At 37.3% G+C, this 25799-nt stretch overlaps 2 protein-coding genes across 5 annotated transcripts in view; one reads left to right on the top strand and one right to left on the bottom strand.

The window, feature by feature from the left end:
* Positions 1-24054, top strand: part of LACTB2 (lactamase beta 2) — a 24530-nt gene extending 476 nt beyond the window's left edge. Inside the window, exons 2-7 of the mRNA XM_008710820.2 lie at positions 6525-6688; positions 11952-12078; positions 18610-18788; positions 20939-21087; positions 22990-23071; positions 23710-24054. Coding sequence (XP_008709042.2) covers positions 6525-6688; positions 11952-12078; positions 18610-18788; positions 20939-21087; positions 22990-23071; positions 23710-23753 — 745 coding nt within the window. The 3' untranslated portion in view covers positions 23754-24054. The remainder of the gene's footprint in view (positions 1-6524; positions 6689-11951; positions 12079-18609; positions 18789-20938; positions 21088-22989; positions 23072-23709) is intronic.
* XKR9 (XK related 9) overlaps positions 1-25799 on the bottom strand; it is a 90212-nt gene that overhangs the window by 46890 nt on the left and 17523 nt on the right. The window lies entirely within an intron of this gene.

The following is a 25799-nucleotide window of genomic DNA, read 5'->3' as shown; positions in this document are numbered from 1 at the left end:
AAAAAAAAAAAAAAAAACAGAACTTTCTGTTTGTGAAACCCAATGGACTTTGCCTACTGTTGAATGCCAGGGTGAGTGTTTAAGCTGTTGAGAAATTAGGATCGCCCGGAGTTAAAAGTCCAGAAAAGAATTTACTTTGCTCACCTTATGACTTTTCATTAGTGTTTAGCTTGCAATTCACAAAAGTGATTAATTGTGCTGAGGCCTTTTTCTTAACTCAGCAGCAGAGGGCAGAATTTTCTTGCTTCCAAATTGCTGGAGTCTGAAACACCAAGGAGCCCCCTGGCACTTGATAAAGAAGAGGGGACTGACTGATTTTGGTTTTCGTTACTATTGTGTAGCCTCATTTAAGTTATTTTGCAGATGGAATAACTTATCTGTATTTCTAAGATTTTTCTCTTGTTCAGCTGCATTGTTTTAGTGTAATTATGCAGAAGTGGAGAGATGTGGTGTATATGTGCATTGTATAGTTTTTATATGCTTGGTCTTTAGTAAACCCTACATAATTCAAAATAAAAATAAGATACAGTTCCCCTTAAGCAGAGAATTTAATTGTATATTTCAAAATGTGTTAAAATTAATATAACTGATTTCTATCCCGGCGTTCCGGGTTCGAGCCCCACGTCAGGCTCCTCCTCTGTGAGCCTGCTTCTTCCTCTCCCACTCCCCCTGCTTGTGTTCCCTCTCTCGCTGGCTGTCTCTATCTCTGTCAAATAAATAAATAAAAAAATCTTTAAAAAAAAAAAAAAAATAACTGATTTCTAAAAAACAGTTTAATAGTAATTTGAGTTTCCATTTGAAGTATCTGCTGTATTTGCCTTTTTCCAGTAAATCAGAATTTTAGATGGAGCAGGATGAAGGAACTGGAAGTACTTAAGTCAAGACAGGCAGAAGTTAGGTTCAGGGTAAACAAGGCAGCGTCAAGTAGGTACAAGAGCTTTAGGCTGCTTCCAGAATCTAGGAGGATAGAGAATTCAGCAGAAAAAAATACTTTATATCTAGGGTAAAGTCTGTCTGGCCTGGGACTCCCTCACCCCAGAAGTCCATAGGCATTCTCTTCTCTCTTCAGTGTGTCATGTTAAACTAGTTCTAATGTCAGTACCTATTCTAAAAATTGAATATAATCAAAATTACCCTAAAAAGTCTCTTAGGAGGCACCGTGTTGGAGATCGTGTACTATCTCACAATAAGTTCGGCGCAGCCTGCTTTTTCTTCCAGCGATGAAGCAGATGGCTGGTTCTGTTTGAAAACCAGATGAAGAAGTTGGCTCGCATTTAGGGGCCATGTTGTGTGAAAAATACATACTGTATCTTAAAACACTAGAACCACATTCAGTGTAGCAAAGTGCTTGTGCTAAAAGAGACAACCTGAAAGTGAGTGAGAGAAGATATTCATGGTCTCCCACTTTACACTGCTTCCACTACCACTGGCATAAACTCATTGGGTGGAATGTCCAGTGGAATCAGTCATATATGACATATATATGATGAATCTATATAGTTGAGCTAGAATAAGTTAATGTGTAGATGATGCCACTCTACTGTATAAAGTAGAAGTCAGGTGGCAAGAGATGAATACTAATTGGGTCCAAGTAAGAGGTTCAGATATTGGTATCCACCTGTTCTGCGCAAAACAGTTCTAAGATCAGAGGTGGCTCCTGTATCACCAAATCCAATGGCATTTATCCATTCCCATTGTATCTGAACTTCAGTACCTTTTTAAACTATTGACCATTCCCTCCTTGATTTGCTAACACCACGTTCTCCTGGTTTCCTCCTACCTCTCTAGCTGTTCTTTCTCAGTCTCCTTCATGGAATCAACCTCTTTACCAGATCTTTAAGTGTGTGAGTTCCTCAAGATATAATCTTAGTCTCTCCTGTTCTCATGCTATATTCTCTACCTAGGTGATCTTGTCGACTTCCTTGGTATCATCTATTTTCTGTCCATTAATATCTCCCAATTTTAGAGCTCCAGTTTAGATAAAATTCAAACTTGATCTTCAGGCTAGGATAGCTGGCTGCTTTTCTTAAATCTCTACTTGGATGAGATTGGGTGGCTTAGTCGGTTAAGTGTCTGCCTGCGGCTCAGGGCATGATCCCAGGGTCCTGGGATCGAGTTCCGCACTGGGCTCCTTGATCAGCAGGGGGCCTGCTTCTCCCTCTGCCTGCTCCCCCTGCTGTGTGCGTGCTCGCTCTCTCTCCCTCTCTGTGTCTCACAAATAAATAAATAAAATCTTAAAAAACAAAACTCAGTGTTTCACAAACTGAATTCATGGGATTTTCCACTAAACCTGGTCCTCTTCCAGTCATCCATATCTTGGTAAACAAAACCATCCCCATATTTGATCAAGGCAAATGCTCCTTGCCACTTCTTTGCTTCCTACACACAGCTCCATGCCACTTTGAAGATCTATTTCCACTGCTCTCACCGAGTCCACAAGAGTACAACTTCTCTGGAACTATTTTTGTCCCTCTTCTATTCATTCTCCCCCATTTAACAGGAATGTTTTAAAAATGAAAATTTTTAGGCCTTGCATATTCCAGCCTCCACTTGCCTCATCAGCCTCACCTCCAACCTCCCTCCCATCCCAGCGAGATGAGTTGTATCCGTTCTGCCACATGGCTCTCATGCGTGCTTTCCTCTGTGTCTCCCACTTACCCTCTCTTTACCCAGCTAACTTCACTAATCCTGTAGAATTCAGTCAGAATATCATTTCCTCAAGGGAGTTGTCCCTGACCCCTTAGACTATGTTAGATTAATATAATGCACTGTGTTAGCACTCCACACTTTTTCATGGTCCTTATCTCAGTGATAATAAAATGATTTTTTGTGTAAAAAGAAGCTTCATGGGGTGCCTGGGTGGCTCAGTCAGTCAAGTGTCTGCCTTCGGCTCAGGTCGTGATCTCAGGGTCCTGGGATCAAGCCCCACGTCAGGCTCTCTGCTCAGTGGGGAGTCTGCTTCTTCTCCTTCTGCCTCCTCCCCCTGCTCATGCTCTGTCTCTCTCTCTCTCTCAAATAAAGAAATAAAATCTTAAAAAAAAAAAGAAAGAAAAAACATTAAAAAAAAAAAAAATAAAGGAAGAAGGTGCTTCATGTCTTTCCTCACTCCCCACTACAGTATAAGCTCAATGAAGGCCTGTTACTATATCCCCAGTTCCTAGCACAGAGCTTCATACCCAGTAAAAGTAGTACAGTAAATATTTGCTGAATGAATGAATGTTTACATTTTCTCTTCATTTTCAGTATTCTAAGATTTCTGATAGCTGTGGTTTTAGCTGGCCTTCCTTCATTCTGATCAGCCTGTGCATGCCAAATGAATTTCCCTAAAGCATTACTAAACCTAGTGTGATGCCTAGTATGTAGGTACTCAGTAACATTTGAATGGGTAAGTAATAGCCATATCTTCTGAAGAGTATTTCCATGTTCCTCTTCTGCTCAAGAAGCTCTAAAAGCTGCAATTTTAGCCTTCACCATCAAAATTGTAACTCCCTGGAGGACAAATAGTTTATCTTTTAATTGGAAAAGGCAGTCTAATGTAGTAATTAGAGTTAAGACTCTATACTCCAATTACCTAAATCCGAATCCTAGCTTATGACTTTAGACAAGACAGTTGATTCTCTAAGCTTCAGATTCCTTACCTGTACAATGAGGATTGAATAGCACCCACCTCAAAGGATGTTATTAGGATTCAGTGAAATTTAAATGAAAGATCATATCAAAAGCACTTAACAAATTCTAGCATGTGGAAAGCATACCATAATGTTAGCTATTATTATCACTTCTTCCATCATAGCATCCAGACAACACTGGGTTCATGATAGGTGCTCAGAAAATACCTAATGATTTGCATCTTATAACATATATAACATAGTATCTTGTATGTGGTAATCGTTCATTAGAATTTGAACTGAACTTATTCAATATATATTTTTTGAGTGCTTATTTTGTGCCAGGACTGTTCTAGACAACTGGTTAGTAGTTCATAGTATCTCAGACTTGATTTTATCAGCTCTTTTCTTCCTTCTCTACCAGAATCAGGGGTTCTTAATCTGAAGTCTATGGTCCCGAAAATGATATAATTCAGGGAGTCTGACTTTAGCTGGGTGGAAAAAATTATACCTTTATTAAACCCAAACTGAAAATTAGCCTTTATTCAATTATGAATATGGACAGCAAACAATAGTAAGTAATAGCAGTACCTGGGCTTTTTTTCTCTAATATTTTCATTGCATATTGTGGTCATGTTAGATATCTCAAAATAGTATGTATATTCATCTCCATTTAGAAATTATGATCATTCTGAGCCTTGGTGCTGATCTTGTTACTTCATATTGTAGTAAAGAAGCTACATGTACCACTATAGCATAATTTTTTTAAATTTTGATAACTTTATTTCAATATAATTGATTTATTTTGTAATCTTATGTTTTATTTTATACACCCCAAAAAATTACTCTGAGACTAGCCCATGGATTTTACCACACTGCCAAAGGGGCCTAAGATATTAAAAAGATTAAGAACCCATTACCTAAAGTTGTCAGTCAAAATATACTGAAGTATTCCCCATATCCAAAGAAAATGGGCATTGTAATTAAAAAGGTGTGGATTCAAATATATCCTGTGCTAGAGTTCGGGACTCTGGGCAAGTTACGATATTACATATATGTCTAATTTGTCAAGGCCTCAGTTTCCTCATCTGTACAATGAGAGTAAAATCTCAGGATTGTTTTGATGATTAAATGAAATGCAAATAAAGCCACTACCTTATTTATTCATCCAACAAACATTTATTATCTAGTTCATGCCACCATCTAGATTCTGGCAAAACCAGCCCAGGTTGCTGCCCTCATGGAGCTTAAATTTGTAGGTTGTGAGAGGGTGTGGAGATAGGCAATAAATTAATGAACATGTAAATAGATATGTCACGTGGTAATAAGTGTAAGAAAAAGCAAGGGAAGATGGCTGGCAGTGTCATCAAAATTCACTGTGACCCAAACCATGTTTATCTCAAATTTGCTCCCTCCAGTGTTCATAGACTTGATTAATGACACACTAGTCATCTCACCTAGAAACCTTAAAATCATCCGTTTTTTCCCTTCCCTTCCACATCCAGATGTTTTAAAAAAAAAAAATCCTGTTGATTGTGCCTCCTACCTGTTTTTTAAACATCTCCTCCTTATATTTCCACTGTCTACAGAACCTCATAATGCATTCATGGGCCAGTATATCCATCTAGTTTCCCTGTCTCCAGAAGGAACAGTTAAAACTCTGTGTACTTGTAAAGTAGAGCCATTGCTCTATGGAACTTAAGGTATAGATAAAAGCCTGTGGACCACAAGGCCATTGTCCCCACCTCTCCACCCCTGCCCCCTCCCCCATGAGAGGACAATTTGTTTTTATTGGCTGTGCATCTCAGGGAATAGGGTTAGGGAAACAAACCATCCAATATAAAATAGCCATCCAGATACTTCGGGTCATGTTTACCCCATTTGACTGTTCTGCAGAATGCTGTTTATCTGTCACTATTACTGTTTGTTTTCATAGCTCCCTCTTCCCACTTTTCACTAGAATGCAAACAGGATTTTTTGTCTTGCAAGAAAGGCATGGCACATAGTACATAATTCATACAGTTATTAATGTATTAATGAGTGAATGACTGAGACTCTTCATCAAGACTAATCTTCTCTCCCCCAGCCTGAATTAGGGAGGTGTTAATGTGAAGCAGCATAAATTAAAAATTTGTGAGTTGGTTCTCGAGGAGGAAGATGTCCCCCTTATTTCTTTAGTTCAGGAAAACTTTATCGAGAAAGACCATCATCCCATGAAATAGCGAGGAAGGGCAAACAAAGTATAAAGAAGATTCAGAACCACAAGCAAGCAGAAATATATAACTGATAGGGTTGTCTAGGTGAAGAAGTAAAGCAACTCAGACATTTCCCCATGCTTCCCTACTCCTTTCATTTTTTTATGTGGAAGGAAGCCAATGTAAAACTTTAGTGTTAAGTTTTGCATGTAGTGCAGAAGACTAGGTTTCTTTAGAAACACCGCTGAATCTAATTCTTTCATATCTATGAGATGTTTGAGTATATTGTAAAAGATCTCAAAGGCAGAGTGGATAAAAGCATATATTCTGGAGACAGAATACCCAGGTTTGAATGCTGGTCTTGCCATTATTTGCAGAGTAACCTTGGGCAAGTTATACAATGAAATACCTCCTTTAAATAGTTGTAATGAGGAACACAATTGTTAGAATACGTGGTCCTGGAATAGCGCCATATTTAAGTGTAAGTATTCAATATTACTGTGCCTTGAACTTGCATTGAGCTATAACATTTTTTCAAAGAACTTTTCTTATAGTGAGATTACTATAGTTAAAGAGAAATATCATATAGCTGTTTTTCAAGCAGGTTGAAAGCAAGCAATTTACGCAGTTTCTTAAATGTAATATGAATTATCTATGTGAGAAATATGCTAATATTACTTCTGTGTTCCAATTGTGTGATTATCATCCATTTAATTTTCAGGAGAATCCTCATTGACACTGGAGAACCAGCAATTCCAGAATACATCAGCTGTTTAAAGCAGGCTCTGACTGAATTTAACACAACAATCCAGGAAATCATAGTGACTCATTGGCACCGTGATCATACTGGGGGCATAGGAGATATTTGTAAAAGCATCAATAATGGTAAACAGAAAACATTAATTAAGCTCTTTGAGGAAAACTAAGTTTTCAGAATAATTTATTTCTATTACAGAACTAAGTAAGCTAGTCAGTCATTTCCTGAACACCTTATACACTTACATGGTACTTTTAGAAATAATATACTTTTAATACTGCCCCCAATTTTAACAAGAGGAAAGGAAAATCCTATTTTCTATTTCAAATCTCTTATCCCTTTTATTTTTCCCCTTTGCCCAGTGATGAAGGTCAGTTTTAATTTTGTCTGTAGTAGTAGTAGTAGTAGTAGTAGTAGTAGTAGTGACGATTGCTGCTTCAGATTTAATAACCACTCTTGAGCCTTTACTGTGTGCCAGGCACTGTGCTAAACACTTCACGTGGGTACTGTGAGGTAGCTGCTGTTATTGTCCACATTCTAAACATGATCTCAGGTCTTCTATAACTTTCAGGCAATACTATGATATGCTAAAATGCTGGTGAAAGATCATTGTGTTGATGATTCTCCGTCCCTAAAATCTATCTTGTACTGACACTTTACCACCTCTCTCCTTCCCATCTCCCCATCACACACATAGCTTCATTCGTTCCTTCCTTCCTTTAACAAATATTCAAGTGACCACTCTATCCAGGCACTGTTCTTCGCACCGGGGATGTGGCAGTACACAAAACAAAGATTCTGCTCTCGTGAAGCTTGGATTCCAGTAAGGAACATAAATGGTAAATAAATAATAGGTCGGATGGTGATGCTAAGTGAAGAAAAGGGGGAGAGAAAATAAAGTGGCAGAAGGGCAGTGGTTTGTATCTAGGGTGGATAGGGAGAGGGAGTAAGCTATACAGGTATCTGAGAGGAGGGTATACCAGACTGAAGACATTGAAGGAGCAGAGATACTGGAATTAGGGTGTGCTTGGCAAGTTCAGGGCATATGAAGGACAGGAGGTCAGGAACATTCATTCACAAAAGGAATACACATACGCATTCAACTCCTGTTTTTAAATATTTTTAAATGTCTTCTTTTTAGGACTTGAGACTACAATTGGGACACCAAGATATTGTCAATATCTGCCAACATCACCAGGCTGCCCATTATAAAAACCTCTCTAACTTCACTTTGTTACCCTCTTAACTCCTTTCTTACGATCCTAGAGGACTGTATGTCACAGGAAATCATTATCTTTCAGTGTAACTTTTCCTCGCCTTTCTCTTGTCTATCTACCTGGTAAATTTTGTGAATTAAAAAACTATGCTGAAGGTTCGACTAGCTTTGGCCAACTCTTTCAGCATGAGGGTCAATTTGAAAATTTTAAATGTTTATGGCCTACTTTTTCTCCTTCAGAAATCAACTTTATTGAGCTTGAATTTACATACATAAAATGTACCCATTTTAAGAGTATAGTTTGGTAAACATCTTTGTGACCAATCCAGTCAACATAAAGAATACTCTCATGACCCCAAAAAGAGGCTTCCTAGTGCCTCTTTGCAATCATTCCCCCCTCCAGCAACCACCGATCTGCTTTATTTCACTATAGATTAACTTTGCCTGTTCTAAAATGCCACATAACGGAAGCATACAGAATCACCCTCTAGCTTCTTTCACACAACGTCATGTTTTTGAGATTCACCTATGTTTCAGTATCAATAGTTTGTTTCTTTATTGCCAAGGGGTAGTCCATGGTAGGACTATGCCAGGATTTGTTTATCCATTCACCTGTTAACGGACATTTAACCTGTATCTTTAAGTTAAAAATTAGGGACACCTGAGTGGCTCAGTTGGTTAAGTGTCTGACTCTTGGTTTTGGATCAGGTCATGATCTCAGGATCATGAGATCGAGCCCTGCATTGGGCTCTGTGCTCAGCAAGGAGTCGGCTTGAGATTCTCTCCTCCTCCTTCGGCCCCTCCCGCTGCTCACACACACAGACACACACACACACACTCTCTCTCTCTCTCAAATAAATAAAACCTTTTTTTAAAAATTTAAATCGTTTGGGTTCCACACAAAATAATGAATGTTTGCATAATAGATTACCTATTAGGTTGATTTAAAGAAAATCAAGGAGGGGCGCCTGGGTAGCGCAGTCGTTAAAGCGTCTGCCTTCGGCTCAGGGCGTGATCCCGGCACGCCGGGATCGAGTCCCACATCGGGCTCCTCTGCTGTGAGCCTGCTTCTTCCTCTCCCACTCCCCCTGCTGTGTTCCCTCTCTCACTGGCTGTCTCTCTGTCACATAAATAAATATCTTTTAAAAAGATAAAAAAAAATAAAGAAAATCAAGGAGAAATTTGACCCTGCTCTGCTTAGCCACTAAAATTTTATAATACTTTGAGAAGTAGCTTGTCGACTTTCATTCTGAACTTTATTGAAACTAGACCAGCTGCATACAGACCTTGAGTTGCTCAGCACTGAAATCGTGCAAAGGTACCTTCCAGAATCTCCCTTCAAGAGTCCCATGTATTTTTTCATTCTCTAAATCCTTAATCTCTAGCATTCTTGTTCCATTTTGTTTTATTATTTTCTTTGCTCCATATCATTTTACTACTTTAGTTGATTATTAGTATGACAAAAATTTTTCAACTGCTTTATGATGCTAACAACCTGTGGTTTTACAAGCCACACCAAAATTATGAATGCCATTTATTAGATTTCTGTGAGAAGATACAGCAACCTGCTTTCAGAAGTTTAAGATATAATCAGTGTATGATTCTGGAACTCCCAGTGGCTCGCAGGAAGCCAGAATTTTACTAGACATGAGAACTATGTAGCCCCAGGCTGCCCCAGTATTTTTGGTTTGTTTTTGAGTAAATCTAATAAAATATATTTTGTGATCTGATAGTTGTTATTTTGTAACTGAAGTTGGGTCTTTGCCATGTATTTCACATCCTGGTCCTTGGTGTCAAATGTTTGTTTCTATGCCATTCAATTAGACTGTGTTTTTATTAGAAAGTATGATAAACAATGTCACATTTGTATCAGTTTCAGTAATTAGTATTAACAATGATGTTATAACCCATTATTCAAACCTTTAACAAGTGACTGAGGGTTTCCTCCTGTTAAAATAATCTTATGATAGAGACAGTAGATAACTGATTGCCAGGAGCTTGTAGGAGGAGAGAATAGGAAGTGACTACAGTTGAGTAAAGGATTTCTTTGAGGGGTTTTGAAAATGTTACAAAATTAGATAGTGGTGATAGTTATACAGCTCTTTGGATATACTTTAAAAACACTGAATTGTACTCTTTGAAAGGGTGAATTTTATACTTTTGAGTTATATCTCCATAAGCTTTTATTAAATGTAATAATGATTATTATATGATTGCTTTCAGCATGCCCTTCTCCATCCTGCCTATACAGATTGTTATTGTGAGTAGGATATGTGTTTTCATATTGGCACATAACTTAAAAACTGACACAAAGTTATAGTATGACATTTGTTTTGTAATTTTGAGGTAATGGTAAGTTTTTTGGAAGGATTGTGTGCCAAAGGTCTCATAAATAGGAATGTAATACCTCTACTTCTTTACTGAAAGACAAAATTATACAGATTAAAAATAAACACATACCAAAAAACCTCCCCATCGCACTCCAGAATGAAGATAGCCTTATTATGTAATGCCAGTTCCCAGAATAGCGTATTATTTTTTGCTTCAGCCTCTAAGATACAAAATAATGGAGTTTGGGGCTGGAAAGAGAAGGTCTAGTCCCAGTTGTTTTATTTTATTTTTATTATATTTGCAGTATTTCTATCTTCTTTATCTTCCATACTAGGCTGATTTCTGTGCCATGTCAATTTTTCTCTAATGTCTTTTTCTCCCACGTTTCTGTTGCTGTCACCTTAGTTCTAATATTCACATCTTCTGTCTGGTTTATTACAGTCATCCCCTCCTGGTCCTTCTGATCTCTCACCCTCCAGTGTCCCACCTAGAGCTGCCATATTTATCAACCAGTTAACATTATTTCGTTTTCTTTCTAAAGAGTGTACAGTGGCGCACATATGGTAAAGTTTAAATTCCTCTATTCTGTGAAAGGCAATTTAAGGCCTTCCGTGATCTGAGCTCATCTAATCCCACTTTATCTGTACTTCTCAGCCAGTATTTTGCATTAGACAAGTTGGTAGCATACATTGTTGTACATATGCCATGCTCATTGTCATTTCTATGATTTTCCTAATGCTGTTCCCCTTACCTACAAATCATTCTCTGTACCTTTTCCCAAACTACTTGTCCTGTAAGCCACACTTCAAGTTCTGTCATATTTGTGAATTTTTTCCTAATTGTTTTCCTTTCTCTAAACTACTATTGCTTTTATTAGCTGAATTGCCCATTTAGTATTCATTAAGTGGTACTGAGTATAGTTCTTTAATTATTTCTTGTTTGTAAGTTTTATTTTCACAACTGTGATAATTTTTAAGCACTTTAATGTCACAGTGCTTGTAGTCACTATATATAGTATACTCGGCACCCAGCTATTGATTGGTTAATTGATTTTCTTTGTGTCAGTGAGAGGTAGTATGGGTTAAATTTATTTTAATGGTTTAATATCTTAGCCCTTGGGGCTTCCTTTCAGCTAGCATTCTTTTATTACTAAGTACTGCCATGATGCCGTGACTTCTTTTACTGTACACTAAGACTAGACAGAAAAATGTTCCCGGGTTCTGTACTAGTGCCTCTTCAACACCCATCTTGATATCAAAGCTAGCCAAGATTATGAAGAACTACTTTCAAACTTTTATATAAAATAAGAGTGACTAGAAAATCACAAAGGCTTTTATGTAGACCTAGAAGTGCTTGAGAGAATGAAAAGCTCTTTTGTTAAGGTAGAAAAAACAGTTCAAATTCCAGAGATAGGCTGCTATAACCATCCCATTTTCTCTTGTCTCTTAATGTTAATATTTTTTGCAGTCATTCACAGTATTAGCTCTGTGAAAGTTGATCTCTTATTTTTTTTTTGTTTCCATGGAAGAATTTAAAGAGAGCATACTTTTAATGAAATCAGATATTAAATATGAAATGACAAAAGTACAAAATTGAACAAGTAGGAAGACTGCAGGCTTAGAGGAACAAAATCATGAATCAAGCAACAGTGTTACAAAAGCAATGAGTTTGAAACTAGAGAGAATAAAAATGGCTGAAATAAATTAATGGAGTAGAGAAAGGGCTTAAGAAATTACTGCAAAAACCAAATACAGGAAAAAGATTAGGAGAGAAAGTTGATCTCTTAAAAGGCTGAATTATCACTTAAAGTATGACTTAATATACTTTACATGTTTTGTTACTAGACACTGCATATTGCATTAAAAAACTCCCACGGAATCCTCCGAGAGAAGAAATTATAGGAGATGGAAAGCAACAATATGTTTATCTGCAAGATGGAGATGTGATTAAAACTGAAGGTGCCACTCTCAGGTCAGTAAATGTCCTTTAGCCAGGGAAGAGGGGGGCAGGTTATGTATGTGTCTTATAAAGAGGGAATAAAGGAAGATTTCTGAATATTTGCATATATGAGTGAGGAATATCTCAGGAAGGATATAAAAGATTTGATAATCTGGTTACTCTGGGAAGAAAAACTGGGTTGCTTGAGAAATAGGAGAAAAGAAAGACTTTTCATTCTATCTACCATTTTTAAATTATTTATTTGAATTATAGGATTACCATTTTTTTAGTAAAATTTAAATTAAAAAATAGATTAGCATTTCCTGCTAGAATGGTTCAGGGCTCTACCCATCAATTAAATTCAGGACTTTTTCATGCTGTCAATTCTAAAAGATGACCCATACCTAAAGTAAATACATTTTAGGCTAGATCAGTAATCTCCCATGACCTAAGAGAGGTCAAAAAGTTGTTTCCAACTCAGTAATTTTAAAACTGAACTACTTAGCGTTCTCCTCTGTCCCCCACAATCAACTTGCTTTCTGACTTCAGAACACCTACTGCTCTCAGCACTTAAGATTTTATTTTTCTTCTAAGACAGAAGCTGGTTCCACTTCACCTTTATCACTCCCCCTTCCCCCACCCACCACATCTAATCGTGTTAGATTTTACCTTAAAATTATTGGTCCATGCTGTCCCTTTTTCTTCGTGTCCCCTACCACTACTTCTTGCTTAATATTCCTGTCTCCAGGCTCCCCTTTCCACTCTACCCTTCATACCCCTTCATGATAATGTCTCCTGTATGTCACTTGAAAGCTTGAATAACTCTCACTGCATACAAGATCATGTTTATTCTCCTTACCATGTCACTTTCTGGCCCCAAACCACTTTTCTGATCTAAGTTCCTACCACTGCCCTTGCAAACACAATTAGCCATATCCAAATACCTGGACATGTTATGTATGTTCATGCCTTTGCTCATGTCTTCCCCTTTACCAGGTAGGCATCACAGCTTTCCCCCTACTTGTTTCCCTCATAAATTCTTACCTATTCATTCTTCAGACTTCAGTTCATGAGTTACTTAACTCAAGAACCCTTTCCAGGCAGAATTAACTGCTCCCTCTTCTAATTTATTTTTTTTAAGATTTTATTTATTTATTTGAGAGAGAGTGAGTGAGAGAGAGAGAGGACAAACCAAGAGGGAGAGGCAGAGGGAGAGGGAGAAGCAGACTCCCCAGTGAGCAGGGAGCCCAATGCGGGGCTCCATCCCAGGACCCCAGGATTCCAGGATCATGACCTGAGCCGAAGGCAGATGCTTAACCAGCTGAGCCACCCAGGCGAGTAAGGGAGTAAGGGAAGCCAACTTTATAAAGATGGCTCTCTTAGAAGATTTAGAACAGTCAACAAAAGCTGTCAGACTGACTTTTCTTTAAGAAATGAAACTTAAGTCACTAGAAAATTCTTGAAGGTTATATTCAGAATCAAATCCTACTGAGAAACCTGCTTCCTACTTTTTTACTAAAGGGTTCTTGGTGGGTATCGTCCCTATCTCTAATGTATTTTTCCCCCAAAATTGGCAAATAGACCAGACTTTTTTTTTCCTTAGACCAGACCCTTTTTACTGCCTTTACTCCCTTTACTCCCTGTTGCATTGGCTGTAAATTCAGTCATAGGCTGGGAAATAGAGTTTAACTTCATGCCCAGGAAAAAGAGGAAGGAGGTTAGATGATAAGCTAGCTATTCTCTGATACAAGGCAGATGCCAGATTCATCTTCACATCCTCAGTCCCTGGCACATAGAAGGTACTGAATATTTATTCAACATGTAGTAAATATCTACAAAGAGGGGTGTAGGTTAGCAGGTGAATGAGAAAGAGAAGATGAAGAACTGGGTATCCATGCCGCCTTTCAAGCCAGTATTCCCTTTTTCCTAATATGCCATTGATCTGTAAATTTAATTTATAAATCCAACTAATTTCTGGGCAATTATCTTAAAATGCTCTTGTTAGAAATATGATAATGTCTCCTGTAATTTGTTCATGATACCAAAAGATAGTAAACATTACATTACTAATTCTTCAGAGAGTATTCTTGACAATACTGAGTTTCCCCCATCACACATTAAAGATCTATCTCAAAGGCATGGGAATCACAGTACTGGTTTATTAGTTATCACAGATTCATGGGTATTAGATCTATACCTAATTTGCAGATTAAGAACATTCAGCTCTTGATACTTAATTACCACCCATCTGCCATAAACAGACCATATATTTTAAGCTTTTTAAAAAAAAAAAAAAAGATTTTATCTATTTGAGAGAGAGAGACACGCACACACACAAGTGGGGAGAAGGGACAGAGGGAGAGGGACAAGCAGACTCCCTACTGAGCAGGGAACCCGATGTGGGGCTCAGTCCCAGGACCCCGGGATCATGACCTGAGCTGAAGGCAGATGCTTAACTGACTGAGCCACCCAAGTACCCCTATTTTAAGCTTTTTATTAAAGTATACAAAAAGAAAAGTGTGCATATTATCCGTGTGCAATGTGAATTATTACACACTGAACAAATCATATGAGCAGCTTTCAGATCAAGAAACAACAACATAGGGGCGCCTGGGTGGCTCAGCGGTTAAGCGTCTGCCTTCGGCTCAGGGCGTGATCCCGGCGTTATGGGATCGAGCCCCACGTCAGGCTCCTCCGCAGGGAGCCTGCTTCTTCCTCTCCCACTCCCCCTGCTTGTGTTCCCTCTCTCGCTGGCTGTCTCTATCCTGTCAAATAAATAAATAAAATCTTTAAAAATAAATAAATAAATAAATAAATAAATAAATAAAAAAGAAACAACAACATAAGGGGCGCCTGGATGGCTCAGTTGGTTAAGCATCCGACTCTTAGTTTCAGTTCAGGTCATGATCTCAGAGCCGTGAGTCTGAGGCCCACATCAGGGTCTGCACTCAGTGTGGAGTCTGCTTAAGGCTCTCTTTCCCCCTCCCTCCACCCCTCCCTACTCTGTCTCTGTTTCTGTGTGTGCGTGTCTCTCTCCCTAAAATAAATAAGTCTTTTTTAAAATGACTTAGTAAATAACCTTTTCACAAAAATATATTATAATTGTACTAGAATCTGAATAAAACATTTAGTTTACTGATGACAGTGCTTTCCAATTTCCATTTTTATAAAGTCAGTAAAACCCAATTGTTTTAAATATTAACAAGAAGATTCATCATTAAGCAAAAGTTCCATAAACAGAAGGTTAAAATTACTTAAGTCCTCAAGAATTTGATGTCCAGTTGATCTGGTCTATTTGCCAATTTGGGGGGAAAACTACCTTAGAGATAGGGATAATACCCACCAAGAACCCTTTAGTAAAAAAGTAGGAAGCAGGTTTTTCAGTAGGATTTGATTCTGAATATAACCTTGAAGAATTTTCTAGTGACCTAAGTTCGATTTCTCAAAGAAGAGTCAGTCTGACAGCTTTTGTTGACTGTTGTAAATCTTCTAAGAGAGCCATTTTTATAAAGTCTACTCCATCACAGAAGTGGCAGAACTAGATAAATGTGCCACCTGATGAATGGGAAGGCCACAGCTGCAGTTCCTCTGATCTTTAGAAAGCACCTCTGATGTCATCTCCTTTTTTCCTCCTGCCTATGTGGAGAGAATTTTAACACAGTTTTTATGCAGATTAAAGCATTAGCTACCCAGGTGACTGGAGAATTAGAATTTCTGATCCCCTAATTTAGGAAATCTATTGCCTTGGTTATCAAAGAAAACCATTACTGAGTTCTGGAGTGGGGAGTTGAGGGGGGACAAATAAAGGCTGCACTGCCAACACATCAGTGGATAAGACCGTCTGCAGACTCTGAAAAAGAGAGGTTCTCCAAATGAGTTTTCGCAGATTAAAAAAGATTTGGGGGGTCTGTTCGTAAACGCATCATCTGTGTGATTGTTCGTAAGATTGTCCATAAGATATGAGACACACCCACACCCACGTATTTTTGTAGTTGTGGAAATATGCCTCCTGAAATTATTTTCATTTAACATTGAATACTTTCATCAATAGGTTGCAGCAGGTTTAATCAGACAAAAGAGATGTCTCCATATCACATTTTACTTTCCCTGTCCCAGACCTGGAGCCAGCCATGTCCACAAGAAGCCCTGCTTTCTTTGAGTGGGAAACAGTATTTCAGTTCCACCCAGAACTAAGTGGCAGGTGTGCTCATGACTCCTGGAGTATCATTACTTCTGGGCCTTTTATAGGGCTAGGAAAAAATGAAATGATGAATTCAGAATGATTCCTCAATTCAGATGAGAAACAACCCAAAACCTTGATTCCCTCATTCATGTATATTTTTTCCTTATCCCACAGTAAAACCTTGGTTCTCAACATCAATTTATTGTTTATACTATCATACGGTAAACACAAAATAGTTTCAGAGACACAGTAACCAGTAACACTGCCAACGATAAACCTATTAAGTAAAGTTCAAAATCTCTCTCCACTTCTTTTAATCTTAAGATACATTCTATTAAGGATGTATAATCTTAGTGTTTAAAAATTATTTGAATTGATATTAGCTTGGCTGTGTTATCTATCTGGTGTATAGTAAGATTCATTTCTTTCTGTATTCAATGTTAACATTTTCTTTCATCTTTTTATTTAGTTTTATGTTTAGAATATATATTTACATAGCTCAAAAGTTAAAACTAATAAAAAAGTTACTATCAGAGAAGTCTCACTTGCATCTCTGTTCCCTACATCCCACCTGCCTACCCCTATTGGCAGCTAGAATTCATTAGTTTTTCTATTTATCTTCCCTTTCTTTTTGCGAAAATAAGGAAATATATACATATACATTTTTATTTCCCCAACTTTTTTATACAAAAGAGCAACTATAAACATTCTTTCATGTTTTGTTTCATTTTGATTTGTTTTTAAGAGGAAAGCACTTGTTAGCAAGTGGCCCTCCCTCCACGTGGCTTCAGGACACAGCCCCCACACACACCCATGAATTTTCTGCTCAGCTCTTCTGCTGTCCTGTCTTCAGGATGACAGGCTGTTTTGGGAGCTTTCCCTGCCCCAAAACTTTATAGTAGCCCGATTGCACCCCATCAATGATAGGAGCAGCTCCAGTTATCTTTTTGGCGGCATTTACCCGCGTCGGCTCACCGGCCAAAATTCACAGTTTATCGGAGTTGACAATTGGGCAAAAGCTCTGGTTTCTCTTTGAGTGGTCACATCTCAGACCAGCTTCTCCAAAGTAAGCTGGGTGATCCTTGTCGAAACTGATCCTGTGGCGATGCACGCCACCAGTATTAAGCCAGCAGCCTGGAAGCTTCCGATGCTGGCAAGCGCGGCTGCGGCTGTGGCTCACATGGCCCCAAAGTTTCCAGGTCTTCCTCAGTCTGAATGGCTGCATGGAAAAGGTGGCCAGTGATAAGGCCAAAAGGAGGTGGGGGAGGGAGAAAACTTGCCCAACTGCAAAGGGTCTGTAGGCCTGGGGGCCTCAAGGACCTGCTTTGTGGCACATTCAGCAAAGCTGAGGTCAGGAACTGGCCCAAAGCCATGCGGCCTCATCAGGGTGGTGGCCAGCCTAGCACAGCAGCCTGCGTATCTCAGAGGTCCGAACCCCAGGCTAACCATGGCCAGACTCCAGGGCCTACACCAGCCACCCGGCCCTGGGGCCTGCCTTGGGTGGCCTGGAAGATGGGACTAAGGTGGAGGATAAGTAGTTGGGTGGAACACAAGTACAGCTACAAAGCAGAGACACGAAAAGAACCACGCTTGGTTTTCTTTTACCACTTGACAATATAGCCTGCAAATTACTCTGTATCAGTTCATAGAGATCTTCATCATTTTTTTGATGGCTGCTGCATCGTATTCCATGGTATGGTTGTACCACAGCGTGTCCATAGTATCCAATGGATGGGTATCTGGGTTGTTCCTAATATTTTGTTTTTATAAATAATGTAATGAATAACTTGTATATATTTTTTGTATTTGTGAATGTGTATTTTCAAGGTAAATTTCTAGCCATGGGACCAGTGGGACAAAGGGTCATGTAATTTTGCTAGAAAATGCCAAATTCACCTCCATATGTGTTATACTATACTTTTTGCTCTCCCAACAGCAACTTATGAAAGTGCTTTTTTCTCACAGTCTTGCCACAAAGTATATTGTAAAATAAACATCTATGCAAAGAAAATTGAAAAAAAAAATGTTTTTAAATAATAAAAGCACTGTCTCTGAGAAGTGGAATGATTGTGAATTCATATCTCCTTTAAGTATTTTCTGTTTTCAAAATTTGCTGTAATCGGTACATGCTTATTATTTATTAAAAAAAAAGAGAAAAAGGTGGGAAAAGTATTGAATTTGTACTTCACAGTGGGAAATCTGATTTAAAGGAAAGCATTTTCTGATGATAATTTTCAGTGGGCCACAAAAGAAAAAAGGAGCTTTTTAACTGGTTTGATATCACTTGTTTGTGTCTTATCCAGAGATAAGGCTGGAGAATAATTTCTTCTAAGCCTAAGAGTTTCTAATTGTTAACTATTTCTTCGTGTTCTTTTAACCAGAGTTTTACACACACCTGGCCACACTGATGATCATATGGCTCTACTTTTAGAAGAGGAGAATGCTATCTTTTCTGGAGATTGCATCCTAGGGGAAGGAACAACTGTATTTGAAGACCTCTATGATTATATGAACTCCCTAAAAGAGCTATTGAAAGTCAAAGCTGATATTATTTATCCAGGTGGGTAGTTGCTTAAATCCAGCAAACCATTTGTGTGAAATGATGAAGAAGGTTTATTTTGGTTTGTCTGTGTGTGTGTGTGTGTGTGTGTGTGTTATGTTTTCAAGGGTTGAAGAGATAGATACCCATAAAAGTGTTTACTTAAATTATGCCCCTAAGTCTTATCTAGCCATGCAATTAAAAAAGCTGGAGAGTTAGGGGTGCCTAGGTGGCTCAGTCGGTTGGGTGATTGACTCTCGTCCTCGGCTCATGGCTCAGGTCAGGATCTCTCAGGGTTGTGCGATAGAGCTCCGCATCCAGCTGACTCTGTGCTCAGTGGGGAATCTGCTTGAGATTCTCTCCCTCCTTCATTGCCCTTCCCCCTGAGCCTGCTCTCACATGCTCCCTTTCTAAAATAAGTAAATAAATAAAATCTTTTTTTAAAAGGCTGAGAGTTATGTTAATTATTTTATAAAGATATGTGTTATTTTTTAACATTTTTACAGCTATTAATAGAACTGTGAAACAAAAGAAATAAATTTACATGGGAATCAGAGAATGTTTTCATTCCACAAGGTATCTTCGCTTTTGTTAATTATTAGATTTCTGTTGTGGGCCACGTTTTAGCCGTGAACTCTGAGCTTTAGTTTCTTTAACTCACACTACTGAACTATCAGTAGCTTCCATGTCAACTCTAAAACTGTATATTAATTTCACTTCTCCAGAAAAAGAAATCTGTTTTAGTATCTCACCTGTCACACACTGCTCTGCAATATGAATCTCCCTTCCCTCCTAAAAGTGGAGAAAGATAATAAGACTCAACAAGAGAGCCCAGAAGGAAAAAGAAACTAGGTTACCTAATTTTTTAAGTCCTTCTAACTTGTTCCTAACCAGAGCCACGGAAAGATGTGTAAATAGAGTGTCTTCAATACCCTTATATTCTCTCATGCGTTTCTACTGCTGAGGGGATAGGAAACATAGTGGAGCTGGGCAATTGGATTAATACTATGACACAAGAGGAATGGAAGCTGACAGCTGTTTTTAAAGAGAAGAGAGTCCATGTTTGATGTGCTCACATTGAATGAAGCAAAGCTAATGAGAGGCTGCCTAATAAAAGTTCTTAGAGTGTTTGCTTTAATGAATCCAGTGAACTGGTTACTGGCACAGAAGGAGCTTATATGTAAATTATGTTCTGTAGCCCCAGCCACCATACATTAAAGCCTGTCCAGTGCTCTGCAGGGACCTTTACAGTGTTGTCCTCACAAAAACCCAGTGAAGCAGGTAGTGGTATCTTCATTGCACGGCTGAAGAAACAAGCTCAGGGATTCAGACTTTCATGGCCCCATACAAGTAAATGATTGTCAATATTCTAACCAAAGCCTGTGCTCTTCGCATGATAACAGGTTAGTCTGCTTCTGAATATTTTGCTCTCAAATATGTTAAACATCCCTCGTGCAGACTTGTGTCATATATTAATTTGTACTGTCTTAAGGAGCAACTAGATTTTAATATAACTTAATCTGGGTTGTCTACATTTCTGAATTACTAGCTTCTACATAAGATTCTTAAAGTTCTACTGCGGTTCTTGTGAATTTTTAATAGATCTTAGTCACTTACATGAAGCTACTTTTCACATTCCCCTTTAATCTCTTATGTAAGTGTGGCTTAGTGGTTAAGAGCATAGAGTGATCAAAAGCTCTCAAGTCAGAACTCCAGCTCCATCCCTTCTTTACCATGTAACTGTGGGCATGTTATTTGTGCCCCCCCATACCTCAGCTTCTGCTATAAAGAAGGGAAAATAATAGTGCCTACCTCATTGGACCCTTATAAGAATAATATATATTAAGCATTTAGAGCAGTGCCTGGCAAATAATGAACACTATAAGTATTACTCTTGTAGTTACTATTTTTATTGTTAAATTTTTGGTTTTTTAATGTATATAATAACATTTCACACAGATTTTATTTGTTATAATTCTGTGTTTTTTGGCATTGTACATAATTTTTAAATCTCTTCTACCTGTATGGGTTTCCAAATAATTCATATTTGTTACATACTTAGTATGCTTTTTCAATACATCATATGAATTATTTTTAAATAGAACGAATTAACTTCAGTTGTACTTGATATTTTTTATCTGGTTGAAATAATTTTTATAATTCTAATTCAGGACATGGCCCAGTAATTCATAATGCTGAAGCTAAAATTCTAGAATACATTTCTCACAGAAATATCCGAGAACAGCAAATTCTTACATTATTGCATGATAATTTTGAAAAATCATTTACAGCAATGGAGCTTGTAAGAAGGATTTACAAGGTAATTTTCATTTATCTTATTTGTACATAGCAACAGTTTTATTAGAATAATCTTTGTGAGAGGCTATAGATATGGTAAACTTATCACATCCCAGAACAGAATAAGTCTGTTAATTTTATAAGTAAGGCTGCTTATATAAAAAGTGCCATTGGCAAGGGGGTAATATAAATATTTAAATTCTGTGAAAGAGTTCGTTTCCTCATAATTCTAGAGTATAGCCACGCTATACATTGGTACGGGGTTTTTTTTCCTAACTTAAGTACAGACAGCAGAACTCTCGAATCACCCTCCCAGATGAGTCTTCGAGCAATTGTCTATCCCTTAAAAATGCTGGTTCTGCATTCAGAGGTGTATTCACTGTACATATGTGTCAAGTACCTGTTGTGTATAGAATGGCATAGGTATTATAGAGAGATTTATTCATTCAACATTTACTGGATGCCTTTTCTGTGCCACACAGTGGACTAGGTAATGAGATACAAAGATGACTACAGATCCCTACTCTCAAAGGACCCATAGTTTAGTGAAGACAGGCATGTTCAACAGATGCTTGTAATACTGACTCTCATTTTTTGAGCACCTTATTCTGTGCTAGACACTGTACTCATTGGTTTACACCTACAAGTGTAATTTGAGGCCCTTAATTCACACACGTCGAATTTTCAATACATAAAGATACAATTATTCCAATTTAGTAGACTTAAAAAAATCTGACTCAGGAAAGTGTGAGCTAAGTAACTTCCAAAGGCACACAACTAGCAGATGTCACATACTCAAAAGTGAGATGTCAGATACTCAAATCTTGTTTTTTCTAAAACATACCAGGCTTCCTCTAAGACCTCTACACAGTGTACCAGAGCATAAAAGAAAGGAATAAATTTCACCTGATGGAAGATGCAGGGTATCGAGGCTTGGCTAGAAAAGCTTTACAAACTTAATCATTTAATTGGGTCTTGAAGAAGTAAGCATTTTCCAAGCCAGAGTACAGGAGAAGTTGTTCTAGACAGAAGGAAAGACATGCTCTGCAAGTAATAAACGAGCATTGTATATGTTTGAAAACCCACAAAGAAACTGCATATGACTGGAGCACAGAATGCATATGTGGATGGGCAGGAAAGGAGTCCCAGGAAATGAGGCAGGAAAGACAGGCATGATGGGATCATGGAAGCCTTGACTGCCATGCTAAAAAATATGGGCTGTAGCCAATAACCTGGGCATGACCACTCAAGGATCTTAGGCAGAGGACTCACATAATTAGATCTAGAAGATCACAGTGATGGATATAGTATATGGTACTGGAGCTTAAGGGAGGGCTTGGGGTTGGAAGTTTATATTTGGGGAACATTAATGTGTGATGTTGCTGTGCTAATTTGGTTGAGTAAGAAGTGAGTCAACAATACAATTCAATGTAAGTAAACATGAATGTTTAAGAGAAGTCTAAGAAAGTTTCCAGATGAAAACTAAAGGATGACAGAGGTAGGATAACCAAGGGAAATGTACAAAGATATTATCATGTAACCTAATAAATAAGCCATAGAGCCAATGGTCCATAGCCTCATCAAAACTATCTAGAATAATTTTTACAGTTATTTATTCATTCATTCATAAACTATGGTGTTCCTACTGTGTGCCATTATGCTAAGCACTGGATATACAATAATGAACAAACCAACACTGTTACTGTCTTTATAGACCTTGCAGTCTATTTTATGTATAGGTATATAGATAAAAATAGAGTGGCCTAAAGCAAGACACATACAAGGTGAAATCATTTTGATTATTCCTATATAAAAATTATTTAAGTTAAAATTTTCCTTTTGTTGCATGTTTTAATCGTTTCGACAAGATTAACTCATTTTTTTAAAAAAGAAATATCTTCTTTCACTCTTGTTTTTCTTTTAGAGTATTCCTGAGCATTTACATAAAATGGCTGAACGTAATGTCTTGCTTCATTTGAAAAAATTAGAAAAAGAAGGAAAAATATGTAAGTATACTTCCAAATTTCAATTATTTTATTACCAGCATTTAAATTTTTTTTTTTTTTTAACAAACAAACTAGTTTGCTTTTAGGAAAAATAACACCCAGCAGAGAGAGTCCTTCCTTGAACATCACTGTAAGATGGAGAAACAAGCACTAGGAAGGGTTAGTAGTGAAAGGCCGATGGACCACAAATTGGAACCTAAAGCTCCCACAGGAATTAGAATTTTGCTTAGGGGTTGCAGTTCTTACCCACCAGAACTACAATCAAAGGCGTGTAATGGGAAGATAGCCTCTCTTCTTCCCAACCACAAGACCACAAAGAATTTCCCATGCAGAAGGTGTGGGAACAGCCAAAGGTTTTAGCAGTAGTAAAGGTAGGAAACTCAAAAATATTAAAGCAGTAATTCCATAAGTGTTTACTAGTGTTAGATTAATTCATCAAATTAACAATCTTTATAGAAGTTTAATCCTTAAAATCAAGAAGCTCAAAACTTGAATTTTGTGTAGAAGCTTCAGCAGTGCTCTTATACGTACAAAAAAAATACCACCTTTATATTTTAGGAATTAATGCTTTTTCTAGCCACAAAATAACTTAAAATACATTATATTTGCTTATCTTTACTCTAATTTTCTTTCCACAGTTAGCAACACGGATCCTGACAAGAAATGGAAAGCTCATCTTTAGTTTCAGATTAATGAAAGCTTTTGTTGGTTTGTTTTGTTTTTAGAGAATGGTATATGTTTTCTTAACTATAATTATTTATAGTGACTACGGAGTATAGAACATTGAAAATAACCCTAGATGTACTTTAAAATAATGTCTTATTTCTTCTAAAATATATATTACCTTTCACATGTACAATATGTTACTTATCTAATCTGGGTGTTATAACATTTTACCAAAAATTCAGAATCCAACAGTTTATCCATGTTCAACAGATTTATGGTTACTTTAAAAATAATAAATTTATGTATGTTAAACTGGGTATTATTCTTGGAGATTAGTTATCTATTAGAAATGGCCAATAATAGTATTTTCTCCAGCTGCTTCAGTTAACAGCACAGATTTCTGTGTAATCCTTCTTTATTTATATCTGTAGATAACAGCTTTATTTTCATGTTTCTATCAATTGTATTATGATTTTGCTTTAGTTCTATAGCTCTATATCCTGTATATTTTTTTATAATAGTATCTCACAAATGACTCATTAACAACTTATGGTAATTGAAAAATATTAAATTCCTAATTAAAAGCATTATATAATAATTATTTCTGTAATCCATTAGTATGACTAACTTTTCAAGTTTAGATTTTAGTATATAAATAGTCATCATACATATGAATTATATACTGAAAGTTTTTTTTTAATTAGAGGATTTATAAGACAGGGCATTTTTTATACAAGTAGTGTTCTTAAATACAGGGGTTAGGTTCTCAGGGTAGCCCAGCAATGCTTATTTAACCCATAAGGTTACCAAACTGCAATACTAAAATGAGCTCAGAATCCTGAGAATGTTCTTTTTTTTATTCTTTACTAAAGGTAAAACTTTTAAAATTTTTTGAAAACGTTCTTTGACATCCTCACCTTTTTCTGCCCCTTTTCCCAAGGTCCCTAGCATTTTTATACTATCATAACACTTGTTTTCCTGCCTTAGGGACCTGTTGTGTTCCTGAAACCATATTACAAAATAATGGTGAACTCAACAACAACAAAACTAACTCCATTCAAAAATGGGCAAAGGACTTAGACATTTCTCCAAATAGTATATACAGATGGCCAATAAGCACATGAAAATATGCTCAACATCACTAATCATTAGGGAAATGCAAATTAAAACCACAATGAGACACTACTTCATGCCCATTAGGATGGCTATTATCAAAATAATAATAATAAATAATAAAAGTGTTGGGGAGGCTGTGGAAAAAATAGAACCCTTGTGCATTACTGATGGGAATATAAAATGGTACAGCTGCTATGGAAAACATTATGGTGGTTCCTCAAAAATTAAATATAGAATTACCATATGATCCAGCAATTCCACTTTTGGTATATACCCAAAAGAATTGAAAACAAGGACTGGGACAGATATTTGCACAGCCAGGTTCATGGCAGTGTTATTCACAATAGCCAAAGGTGGAAGCAACCCAAGTGTCCACTGAAGGATGAATGAATAAATACAGTGGTGTCTACACAGACAGTGGAATATTATTCAGCCTTAAAAAGGAAGGAGATTCTGACATATGCTACAATATGGATGAAACTTGAAGACGTTATTCTAAGTGATATAAGCCAGTACAAAAGGACAAATAATATATGATTCCCCTTATTTGAGGTACCTAGAGTAGTCAGATTCATAGAGACAAAAAGTAGAACGGTGGGTGCCAGGGACTGGCAGAGGGAGAAATGGGGAGTTAGTGTTTAGTGGACAAGGAATTGCAGTTTGGGAAGATGAAAAAAGTTCTGAAAATGGATGGTGGTTGTGATCACACATAAAACAATGTGAATGTACTTAATGCCACTGAACAGTATACATAAAAATAGTTAAAATGGTAAATTAAAAAATAACTATAAGTATTTTCCAACACAACCCAACAAAAACAAAAACAAAAAAATCAGTATTCCCATACCCTAAGTATAGCATATATCAGCAAAATTTAGACAAGAAATCCGATTGGGTGAATGTCGAGTTACCTCTTAGCTTGCATCTCCTCCATTCTTTCCTGTCT

Source organism: Ursus maritimus, unplaced genomic scaffold (assembly GCF_017311325.1).
Source record: "Ursus maritimus isolate PB19 unplaced genomic scaffold, ASM1731132v1 scaffold_9, whole genome shotgun sequence".
Lineage (NCBI taxonomy): Eukaryota > Metazoa > Chordata > Mammalia > Carnivora > Ursidae > Ursus > Ursus maritimus.
The sequence above is the reverse complement of the archived record's forward strand: the minus strand, read 5'-3'. Positions and strand labels throughout refer to the sequence as shown.